The 12508-nt window shown below is 33.1% G+C and overlaps 1 protein-coding gene across 1 annotated transcript in view; it reads right to left on the bottom strand.

Moving 5' to 3' along the window:
- LRBA (LPS-responsive vesicle trafficking, beach and anchor containing) overlaps window positions 1-12508 on the bottom strand; it is a 771345-nt gene that overhangs the window by 188818 nt on the left and 570019 nt on the right. The window contains exon 44 of the mRNA XM_011973242.1: window positions 11837-11949. Coding sequence (XP_011828632.1) covers window positions 11837-11949 — 113 coding nt within the window. The remainder of the gene's footprint in view (window positions 1-11836; window positions 11950-12508) is intronic.

Here is a 12508-nt window from a genome sequence, read left to right as displayed (position 1 = left end):
TGGTTTTGATTTTTAGATGCCCACAAATAAATGAGAACATGTGATGTTTGTCTTTCTGTGCATGGTTTATTTCACTTAGCATAATGACCTCCAGTTCTATCCATGTTGTTGCAAATGACAGGATCTCATTATTTTTATGGCTGAATAGTACTCCATTGTGTATAAGTACCATATTTTCTTTATTCATTCATCTGTTGATGGATACTTAGGTTGCTTCCCAATCTTGGTTATTGTGAACGGTGCTGCCAACAAACCTGGGAGTGTAGATACCTCTTTGATACACTGATTTCCTTTCTCCACGGTATATATCTGGAAGTGGAATTGTTGGATCATATGGCAGCTCTACTTTTAGTTTTTTGAGAAGCTTCAAAATTGTTCTCCACAATGGTTGTACTAATTTATGTTCCTACCAACAGTGTACAAGAGTTCTCTTTTCTTCACAAGCTCACCAGCATTTGGTATTGCTTGTCTTTTGGACATAAGCCATTTTAATTGGAATGAGATGATAGTTCATTGCAGTTTTGATTTGCATTTCTCTGATGATCAGTGATGTTGAGTGCCTTTTCGTATGCCTGCATGCCATTTGTATGACTTCTTTTGAGAAATGTCTATTCAAATCTTGTGCCCATTTAAAAAACTGGATTATGAGATGTTTTCCTATAGACCCATTTGAGCTCCTTACATATTCTGGTTATTAATCCCTCATCATATGAGTGGTTTGCAAATATTTTCTCCTGTTCTGTGGCTTGTCTCTTCACTTTTTGATTGTTTCCTTTGCTGTGCAGAAGGTTTTTTAATTTGATGTGATCCCATTCGCCCATTTTTGCTTTGGTTGCCTGTGCTTATGGGGTACTACTCGAGAAATTTTTGTGCAGACCAATGTCTTGGAGAGTTTCCCCAATGTTTTCTTGTTTCACAGTTAGAGTTCTTAGATTCAAGTATTTAATTCATTTTGATTTGATTTTGTATATGGTTAAAGATAGGGTTCTAGTTTCATTCTTCTGCATATGAAGAACCACTTTTCCCAGCACTATTTATTGAAGAGACTGTCTTTTCCCCAGTGTACTTTCTTGGCACCTTTCTCAAAAATGAGTTCACTGTAGGTATGTGGATTTGTAAAATCTTTTCTTTTTAAAATAAATAAGTTAATGCAGTTCAACGGGATGTATATCCCAGTAAAACTACTGATTTTCTTTCCCTCTTACACTAAAAAAAACTATTTGTCTATTCTAATTTTTATGTAGAGCCCACAATAACATGATTTTGTTTGCAGAATTTACTTCTTTCCACTTCCAAAAACTTGCTTCAAATGATAAATTTTGGATTCACATTTTTTAAAAAATTCCTTTTCTGAAAGTAAGACCATCTAAAAATTAAGCTACAGAAAAATGTTTTCTGATTAGTCTTGTATAAACGTTTTAAATATAACATGCATGCAATTATAAAGGTCTTTAAAAGTACGCACAATTTAATTCACTGTTGTTTCTGGAAGAGTCCTCAGAATAGTGTAGAAAAAAGACGCCCAGTAAATACTTAACAATTATTTGAACAAACACATTGAATAGAACTTGGAGAATAAAGAATTGGACAGGAATTTGAACATAAGAATAAAATATATTTATTAAATTATCCACTGTAAAAAACCATAGTACATATTCACACACAAAGTAACTTTTAAAATCATAGGCAAGATAAGAATCAGAAGTTGACACATGCAAGTATATTTTAAAAGCTATAAATGCATACCTGCTTTTTAAATATTCTACTAAATTTACTTTCTATAATTAAAAAAAAATAGCCATGCCTAAAATCAGGAGGATAGTTACTGCTACTAAGTAAACTTAAAAAAAGTTTCCTAGGTGTTTTGGAAATAGTTTCTATGTAAATTCACAGTAGATATTCCCTATTCTAAACCTACCTCAGTTTGTACACCCAGCACCAAACGAATACAAAGCACTATGGGATAAAATTAATAATGCTATGCAAATAAAACAATTCATTTATAAATAATACTAAATAGTCACTCCACATCACAGTAACTTAGCATGATCAGAGAATAAATACTTAACTTTGAGAAGGATTACTGACTGGCAGTGTGTTGCTGGTATATGTCAGGATTATTCATCACCCTGACAGTAATATTAACCACAATCCATTTCAGTTGCTTCGGTTTATCATTTTCTGACTAATGTTAAAAAATAATGTCATTGGAGGCCGCTTGAATTAAGTATAGAATTAACGTCTGTTAGAGTCATTCAAAAACTTCTATTAGAAAATAACTTCTACAGAAAACCAAGTCTGCTATACAGAGTACTAATGCTTAAAAGATGTAAATTTAGAAACACAGTCACACAAAATAAATGGACTAATTCTATTTCAAAAACAAAACTTCAACAAATCCTGTAAATGTCTTCTAACATCTATATACATGTATATTCCTTAAATATATATGCTTCCACTTTCCTGAACTTAGTATTAAATTCTACGTAAAGAGTTGCACAGATATATTTTAAACTAACATGCCACATTGAATAAGTAATAATTCAATTTAAAAAGGTCAGTGTATCCATGAAAAATTTTCTTCAGGGTTTTATAAATTAAATAGCTACATAGTTTGCTACATAGGATCCTCAAAATTAAGTAATCTGCTAAAGGTGCCTCTACTTATAAATGGTAACAGTAATATATAACTGTATCTAAATCCAAAGATTCCCTGCTCTGGTCTAATTTTATCTTTCCAGGCTGTTTTCTCCACATCATGTTGATATTCCTTTTAGAAGATATCTGTACTTACCTTACAACTCTTCTATTAATTTTTATACTGCTCTTTCTTATTTTATGATTATTCACTTTCCATAGCATAATTTTCTTGTTCTATTAATGCAATAGTTTTCTTTTATCTGAGAATATTTATTCTAGTTCTTTTCTTTTTAAAAAAAAAAAACTTCTTCTTCATAAATTGCCTCTGTTTCTTCTGGTTTTGTTTTGATTTTCTATTTACTTTGGTCTTTGTCATCTTTCACATTAGAGGCTGTCTTTAAATGTTTGCTAATACTTGGCTGCCCCTCCATTTTTAAGAATGAGACACTGAAGAGCTGATTGAAGCATATAGAGCATAAGTAGTGATGTGAACTGGTAGACTTCACTGAAAGGAAATCAAGTGGGCTCTAAGTAGGATCCCTAAATGTTTTATTTTTTTAGGTGTTTTCTTTTGAGCCAGTGAATATGTCCAAAGAGTAATACAATCTTCTGTCTTATGGGGTGAGGATGGTATAAACTTAGCTGCCACAGTTCTAATAGCATGACAGCAGAAAGGGTCTAGGGGTTTTCATGACTTAGTACTTAAAGCTTTCAGTTATAATCCTCCTGTTTTCCATCCTCTACCTTAAACCCTCCTTCTGGTGTGCTTGGTGTTCTCATATCAGAAATGCGTCTAGTACAATTTCTCCAAAAAAGTCGATCTCTTACTTTTTGACAATACAGAGGGAAAAGTAGTTGGATTTTGGAATGAAACAGATATAAAGCAAGTATTCAATTTAAAATGTTCTTTCAGATTATACCTAAAGTCTACAGTTTACTGATACACAGATCTGAGATCAAATCCTGAGCTTACCACTTGGAAAATGTGTGACCTGCCAGAATTCTTTAACCTCACTAAATCTTAGTTTCCTTATCTCTAAAATAAAGATAATAACACATTCCTTACAGGCTTATTGAGGGAATTAAAGGAAACAGCATATGTAAAATGCTTGTCATAGTGGAAAGCATCTATTAGGGCTTCCCTCACAATCCTACAATTACATTGGGAACTTCTCCCATATCATTCTTATGCTCATTAGACTGCAAACTTTCCAAGGCCAGACAATGTAATCTATATCATAATCTCTAAAATCAATGTGGCATACAACAGCATCAATGTTTGATGCCAAGATTAAAATATTTTTAACATATTATGTCAGCCAATAAAACATATCCAAAACATTATCAAGTATGGGGTAATTTTTAGCTTCTTTCTTTGCATTTATATTTTATTTAAACAATTTAAGATCTGTTATTTACTGCTGTAGTATCATAAGATGTGTTTCTTTTTGTAAGCTTGAATTCCTTTGGCTTCACTGAAGCCCAATAAATAGAAAAATGAAGTAAAAGCCATAACACCTAACAAGTTTAAACAATATTCCCCCCACCCCCAAGAGTGTTCTTTTCCCTCTGTGACATCTAGATGGTATATTGATTCCTGGTGTATCTGTTACAGAGCAGACTAAAAGGACTGGCATTCATCAGAAACAGCACTTAAAACTTAAAGAGATAAAGAAGTGCTGTCTGATCAACAACAGTTAAATGTCGGTAGTCAATTCCAGGTCAAGATGTATGTTGTATATTAAATGTGTGTGTTAGAGAGAAATATCTCACAAATAAAAATACACATTCAAATGGTAGGAGATAAATGAAGGAGAGAAAAAAAAATCACTTACTTTTCCTGAAAGGGAGAGAGAGAAACAGAAACATATACTAAGCACAAACAGGAGCAACTCAGCAATGAGTAATAAATTCACTATGGTTCTGTCACTCAGTTCTCTTCGGTTTTGTCAGCATTTGCTCTTTTAGAAGTATTTGCATTCAAACTAGGGCAATGTAAACTGCTAGGTTAACAGAGTGTGAATAGTCTAGCATTGTAACATAGGTTTAAAAACAAAACAAGACAAACATGATTTCTTATAGCTTAGGCAAAAATTTAAAATTCTGTTTTAGCCGATTTTCCTGATTCCTATGTTGCAAGACAGGAATCAGGAGATCATGGTGCAGGTTCACTTTTTTCTACTTTTTATTTTCCTGTTTCTGCACTATGGACCAAAATAACAGCTCACTCTGTGGTTACAATCTAAAGATGAAAACCGGATTTTTCTTTACCTTGTTCCTCAAACTGTCTATTTTTCTTCATTTTAGAAATGTGAGTTGTAATTAATAAAAAATAAATATTTGCTTTACCTTGACCACTCCTGTTTCTCCCTAATCTTCAGCTTATTCTTTTACTAGCATAGTAATGACTTCATTTTATTCTTTCATATCTTCAGAAACTAGCAGTCCATGGCATATTACAGTACTCAATTAACAACCAATAAATGAATGAACAAATGCATAAGCAGTAACACTGAGGATCCTCTAGTTTTAACCAAATATTCAGCTTTTTTTTTGTAAAATGGGTTTAATCAAAAAAGCCTGGAGCATAACCTGGGCTAAAGACAGTAAGAGTAGCGCAATTTGAAAAGAAAAAAAGCTTTCCGTTTACAAGCAATAGCATGTTGCTTGTATGTACTAGGTACTTCAGCACGAGAAGTGAAAGGTAACTTGATAAATAACATTAAAATAGACCCAGCAACTGATGCCAAAAGTGGAAGGCAGTATTAGCATATTACAGAGTTTCTCAAACTTTCTGGGCCAAAACTCACATTAAGAAATATGTTACTTTAAAAAACACACATGTATACACACTCAAACAAACTGAGCAGAAGATTTATACAATAAGCACAGTGATGTTTTCTCTTTTATGTTATGCTACGGTATCCCATTCATTTTTTAAAAATGCAGTTGTTAGCTACAGATTGAAAACTTAGTGTTCAGATTCTGAGTCTACCTATGTGCAACTTGACCCATTGGTGCATTAGTTTCTGCCTCTGTAAAAACAATAATGATGTTACCTACTTAAAGGGATTTTGTGACAGTTAAAGGAATTACCATGCACAAAACACTTAGACAAAAGCCTGGCACATAGTAAGTGCTCAATAAATATTAGTTAACAATAATAACGATAATAAAGTGGCATACTCCTGTATTGTGAATTTCATAGCCAAGAAAATTGGGTTTTCATTGGCAAGTGGAACAGTTATCAATTGCATTTCAATCCAAGAACACACTGGTTTTTTGAAAAGGTACCCAGATTACTGTACAAATACATACTATATATTCTAAACTAACTACACTGATCAACTAGAAGAAAATGATTGCCTCAGATTGTCTTGGTTTCCTTCTCTCAGAAAATTTGTTTTACACAATCACTTTCCAAAGTAAAGAAAAGATAATAAATCACAGGTACAAAGGAAATCATCCTAATCTACAAAGGAAGTCCTGGTACTGAAAAACTCAGCCATCATAATTTATTTTTATGGTACGACATTTTGTAAATATATTCCTGCACTGATTATAATTTCTTATAAAGAAATGTCAAAAAGAAAACGTTGAATCTTATCTCTTCCAAGGAGGTTGTCAAAATATAAAATCAATGTATGTTTATAAAATATGGATTAATGTCACTCCAAATTCTATGCATGGTTAGATCTGTCTTCTCATCAGTCAGAATTTCAGACTACTGATGAAATAACTGGGAAAGTAGAGGGAAAAGAAATCAACCTCAAAATTGATTCCTACCTTTTTCAGCTTTGAAAGAATAAATTAAACCATTTTATGCTAAATGAGGACTTTTTCAATACAAGAAGAGATTTAATTTTCATCAGTCTTTCAGAATAAAATAGATCTGATCTTCTCAATGTACTTACAATACTAATTTGGAATGATTATAAAGAGATATTGTACATGGAATAAAAGCTTATACATTAAAAAAGACATTTTTTACATTGCTCCATTCAGCCATTTTTTTTCTACAAAGAAGATCAGAAAAATAACACAGAAGAAAGGATGCTGATTACATTAATTCAACTTCAGAAAGAAAATTCCCAGTGCAACATGGAAGACATTACCAAACAAAATTGTAGCTTTGTATGGAAGCTACTAAAAGTCCTCTGAAAAACAGCTTTGGGGAAATTAAATAGATATAAATATGCATAAATAATTCAACACATTTTAAAGCCAGGCAGGCTATATTATCCACTTAAGAATGGAGATAAGATCTGTTTGTATTCTACATTAAGCTATGCATACAATGTTTTCTAAGATTTCACAAGTTTATTTAAACAAACAGTAATGTTTACAAAATGTATACTATGGGACAAATTTTAATACAATTCTATTATAATCATTATTTGTACTGATAGAGTTCATTTATATATGAGATGTATTTTTGAAAATGTGTGCATAAATAAATATTTGAAAATTGAATCACACTGTAAACATTTTGGCAAGCCTTAATACTACAAGGAATGAGATACTTTTACCAAGTAAACAATCACAACTATTTTATATGTGCAAAGTACAATTTTCAAATATCTGATGTGCTTGATTATTTCACTAAATGCAGTTGATTCCAAACTCACTTATTTCATCAATATTTAATGAAAGCAATTAGTACTAGTAGAATTCCATTCTCATGAACCTGAATGACTTTTGCAGCATTCACACTACCACTGGTTTACAGGAAAGGAGATATTAGTTGTAAGACAGGTGGTAGAATGTTAGAGCTCCACACTTCTTCCCAGACCTACTAATTACGCTACTGTTCACTATCCAATTGTGTGCCCTTCGGTTCTTGTTGAAAGCACTTTTTATAACTATTCCTTCCTCAGCCAAAAGGGCAAATATTTCACAAAATCTCTAAAAATATAAAAATGGATGCCATTACAATTGAAGTCACAAAATTACACAAATGATATTTCTTATGTCTTTGTTTAGCGGATGTGGACATATCTGGATAGAGGTTAATGAAAGCAACAGTTTTGTCTTGCAGCCCCTCACCTTTTCACTTTTAATGTAACAAAATAAAAAAGCAAAATTACTATTGATCATCTAGTGGGGCATAAGGTAACCTTATTTCTCATATCCTGAAGAAAAGGCATGAGTTAAAATAACATTTTACCCACCCAACAAAAGTATTTGACAAGTTCCTTAGGTACAGCTATAATATACAAATAAAAATAGATTTTAATAAAGGATTCTGTTTAGCTGGCCACTAACCTGCAATAGCATTTTTCTGATAAAATTTCAATAAATACTCATAATAAAAATCATACAGCCTACATAATAAAATTGTTCTGGAGGCTTCCTTCTGGTCATTTAACATTTTTAGTAGAATAGAAACAAAGATGAGGGGCACAGAATGGAGGCAGTTGGTAAAAAACGATGGTGTTAGGAGGAGGTAAAAGAGTTATGAGAACTTTTGTTCAGGTACAAAGATGGAGGAAGAGAAAAACATATCCTCAAAAACAAAACAAAACAAAACAAAAAACAATCTCCCACTTGTTATTCACCATTAACTGCTGTTTCATCAAGACAGAATCATGAGTCCAGCCCACAGTCCATCTTATTACTCATCACATCTTAAAGAGATTTCTCAAAACTCATCTAAAGCACAAAAAACATCTGAATAAGCTGTGTGCTTAAATATAAGTCCAAACTGATGGATTCAGCCCTGAAACAGAAGGCAATATTTCTAGGACTCTAGAACACGTATTCATATATATGTCATTCATTTTGTGAAGCACATTTTATATTCTAACAAATTCACCCCCCAAAAATGATATTTTTACTTTTGCAAACACAAAAGTCAAACCGTGGAGAGAGAGTAGGGTATAACAGGCTGAGGATTAAAGAGCTGCCCAGTTTTTATTACTGACCTACTGCATGGCTCATTACACAAGTCAAACTAATACAGTCCTCATTTATTAGACTACAGAGCACTACAGATTCCATAATTCTATGGGGTCTTAGAACAAATATGATATCAATGTGTAAGGCCTTCCTTTTCTTTTTAATTTTTTTAAACCAACCATTTATTATTCCTCATGGTCAATGGGTCAACTGGGAAATTCTGCCGATCTGGGCTAGGCTTTGTTGCTCTTAGTTGGACTCCTTCATATGTTTGTGGTCAGATGGCAGGTCAGCTGAGGACTACCTTGTTAAGGATGGCCTAAGCTGCCACAGCTCAAGTGTCCTCCGTGTGTCAGTCACATCCTACCAGCAGGTTAACTTGGAAATGTTTAGGCATATTCTCAAAGTGATCACAGAGAAGCAAGAACAAAAACACACAGGTACTTTTTCAAAGCTCTAACTGCGTCTAGTTTGCTAACTTTTTTTTTCTTGCTGGTTTCTCTTTTATTAATGGAGGCAAAATATATATAACATAAAATTTACCATTTTTAAATGTGCAGTTCAACAGTATTAAATACATTCACATTGTTGAACAATCATCACCGCTATCCATCTTGAGAACTTTTTTCAACTTGCAATCCTAAAACTCTATACCTATTATATTAAACACTAACTCCTCATTCTCTCCCTCACCCCAGGCCCTGGCAACCAGTATTCTGCTTTTTATCTCTATAAATTTCACTACTCTAAGTACCTCATATGAATGGAATCATACAGTATTTGCTCTTTTGTGACTGGCTTATGTCACTTAGCATAACATCCTCAAGGGCTATTCATGTTGTAGCATATGTCAGAGCTTCCTTCCTTTTTAAGGCTGAATAATATTACATTGTATGTATATGTCATGTTTTGTTTATCCATTTTTCTGTTGATGGACATCTGGGTTGTTTCTATTTCTTGGCTGTCATGTGTCACGCTGCTACAAATATGAACATGGGTGTAAAATTATCTGTTCTTATCCCTACTTTCAATTCTTTTTAAGTTTTTGAGAAACTACCATACCGTTTGACATATAAGCTGCACTATCATACATTCGTACCAGCATGCACAAGGGTCCCAATTTTCCAAATCCGTGTCAATACTTGTGATTTTCTGGGTTTGTTTTCATTAACAATCTTCCTAATGGTTATGAAGTGGTATCTTACTGTGATTTTGATTTACATTTCCTGATAATTAGTGATGTTCATTTTATCTCATTGGCCACTTGTATATCCTCTTTGGAGAAATGTCTATCGGGTTCTTCACCCATTTTTGAATGTTGTTGAGTTTTAGGAGTCTCTATATATTCTTGATATTAATCCCTTGTTAGACAAGTGATCCACAAATAAGGCTTTCCTCTGAAAATTAAAACTCCCTTTTAGAGTTCAATAAGTAGATATAGCAACTGGTACAATTTCTTAGCTCTAAGCACTATACTAGACACAAGAGATACAGAAATTAACAAAACAAAATCTTTGTATTCAATGATTTTGCCTGATAGGGAGCACAGAGAAAAAAATGTTAAAATTATAATAGATTATGAAATGTATGATAACAAGTATATGGAAAGTACCCTGGGAGTTCAAATCTCTAGATAAAGAGAAGAATAACAGCAAAAGAACAAGAGGTAAACATGAGGCATTACAAGATCAGATGACACCGCAAAGATGGGGACAGAGACAGAAGATGTGGTAATAAAACAGACAATGGCTAGATCCTAAACACTATTGTTTGGCATGAAGAAAATGTTAACCTTCATTTTGACATCACTGGTAACTATCGTGATTGTCTGGACTGTGTGAAGAAGATCCTATCCTGTGGACAGAGAGTAGGAATTGCTCCTGAACATCTTCCTGGAATGAGTAAATAAAAGAACACACTCTTAGAGTCCCTGGGCTCTAAGTAATGGAAACTGGATATGTTGAGTGAACTTGCACTTCTCATGCTGGGATCTGCAGACACTGGGCAATGATCCTCTGACCGAGACTGTGAATCACTGAGAGCCCTGTATTTCTGCTACGATTGGGTATTCAGTGGAGCTTTATATAAACACCTGTGGCCTAAGACGGATTTAGAAGAGTTAAGGGAAAGAACTGTGTATACCCTGGAAAAAAGTTAGTACTAATAGCAAGAAATCTGCTGTTGTGAGAATGTAAGAGTGACCTACAGGAATGAAGGACTAATACGGGGTCAGGGTACAGACAGGGAAGAAGCAACAAAGAGTCTCCAGGCCAAAGAAGTAGAAGACATAAACATTTGTTAGCTGTTCCTAGAAATTACTAAGGAAAGAAGCTGTAGGAAAAAGACTGGATGTTCTGCTAACCTAAATGAGGGTAGAGACTTTGTACTCAGATATTAAAGGAAATACAACTCTGAATATAAATTGGAGGAATCAGTTTGAACCCATGTATTTCATCCTAAATTTTTTCCTAGCACTCTCTAAAAAAGGGATAGAAATAATGACAAATTCAGTAGCAATAAGCAGAACAGACAAAACTGTGATCTCCAGATATTAATTCCCACTAGAAGAGGTCCCACCCGGGCTCCTCAAAGAAATAGAAGATCCTATATCTGGGCCAGAAAATGTAAGGGTTAAGACTAGAGTGCCTTACCATACCAGAGATCATGAAAGTTATCAGAGACTGTAAACATGTGTCAAAATGTCACAGAAATAACTTCAAGAAGCTCCCAGTGGTCAAAGAAAGAACAACTGAATATCAGTAAATAACTGCAATGGATTGAAACATCAAATGCATTTAAATCTATGAGTTCATAAAGATACTTTTTTAATAGTCAGTTGGGTACCACTGCAGAATGCTAGGAATCAACTCAATATTTTGAAAACTGTTATGTAAATTAACAGAAAAGAGTAAGAATTAAACTTCTATCCTGTCTTTTCTCTGCAATGTACCACTGGATACTCTAGTAGTAGAAGAGAGGAAATGCCTCCTTATAGAATGAGTCCCATAAATAAGTGAAATAAAAGTGATATTTTAAATACTACAGATTTGCAATGCTTACTAAATTAATGAATCCATGCACTGAATATCAGTGCTAACATCACAAAAGAGAAGTAGTGTTTATCATGCACATTAAATTTTTCCATTTGAAAATAATGAAAATATATTTAAGAGATAATTATATTAAAGGTACGGCTATATTTGAAAAAAGTTTTTAAGTTAAGTAAAATAACTGAAATCAATCCAATTTATTTTTATATGCCAGACAATTATATTTCACATGATTACTGAGAAATTACCTTGGACAAATCTCTGAAGTTGGTGGGCAAGGTAAGATCCAGTTCTTCTGATTCATAATTAGTGATGACCCAAGGAAACACTGGATACTGATTTAAGTCATTATAACTCCGGCCTGATAGGGAAAAAAGTTACTTGTAATTTATAATTTTAAAAATGAAATAAACCAATTCAGTAATATAATTTCCTAAAAATAAGATTAACAATTTTTGATTGCCAGATATCATTCTCAGTATCCATACTTTATCTCATTTAATCCTCACAACAATCCTACGAAATTATATCATCTCCATTTCACAGATGAAAAAATTGAGTCACAAAAGGTTAGGTAACTTGCCCCAAATCACACAACTAGTAATGGTCAAACCATATTCAAATTCAGATTTTCTGGTCCTAAGTTTGTGTTCTTTTAAACTACATTCGACATTTTTTAATCACTTGAAAGCCTGCCCCAAATAAAATACTCTTTTTTAAGACTTTAAAAAGCTATTTGTAATTCTCACAGTTTTTCAAAACAAGAATCCTTTCTCTACCATTAATAATCAACCAACCAACTAAGCAATCAAGTTTAAATGACTTAACCCTGGTGGACATTCACCGGTCATCTGTAAAACAAGGGCATTGCACTAAATAACTCTGAAATTTCTGTGGTAGTTTTCAAATCCTATAATCCT

Source organism: Mandrillus leucophaeus, unplaced genomic scaffold, assembly GCF_000951045.1.
Source record: "Mandrillus leucophaeus isolate KB7577 unplaced genomic scaffold, Mleu.le_1.0 Scaffold136, whole genome shotgun sequence".
Taxonomy (NCBI): domain Eukaryota; kingdom Metazoa; phylum Chordata; class Mammalia; order Primates; family Cercopithecidae; genus Mandrillus; species Mandrillus leucophaeus.
Note: the sequence above shows the minus strand (reverse complement) of the source record. Positions and strands in the feature narration are given on the sequence as shown.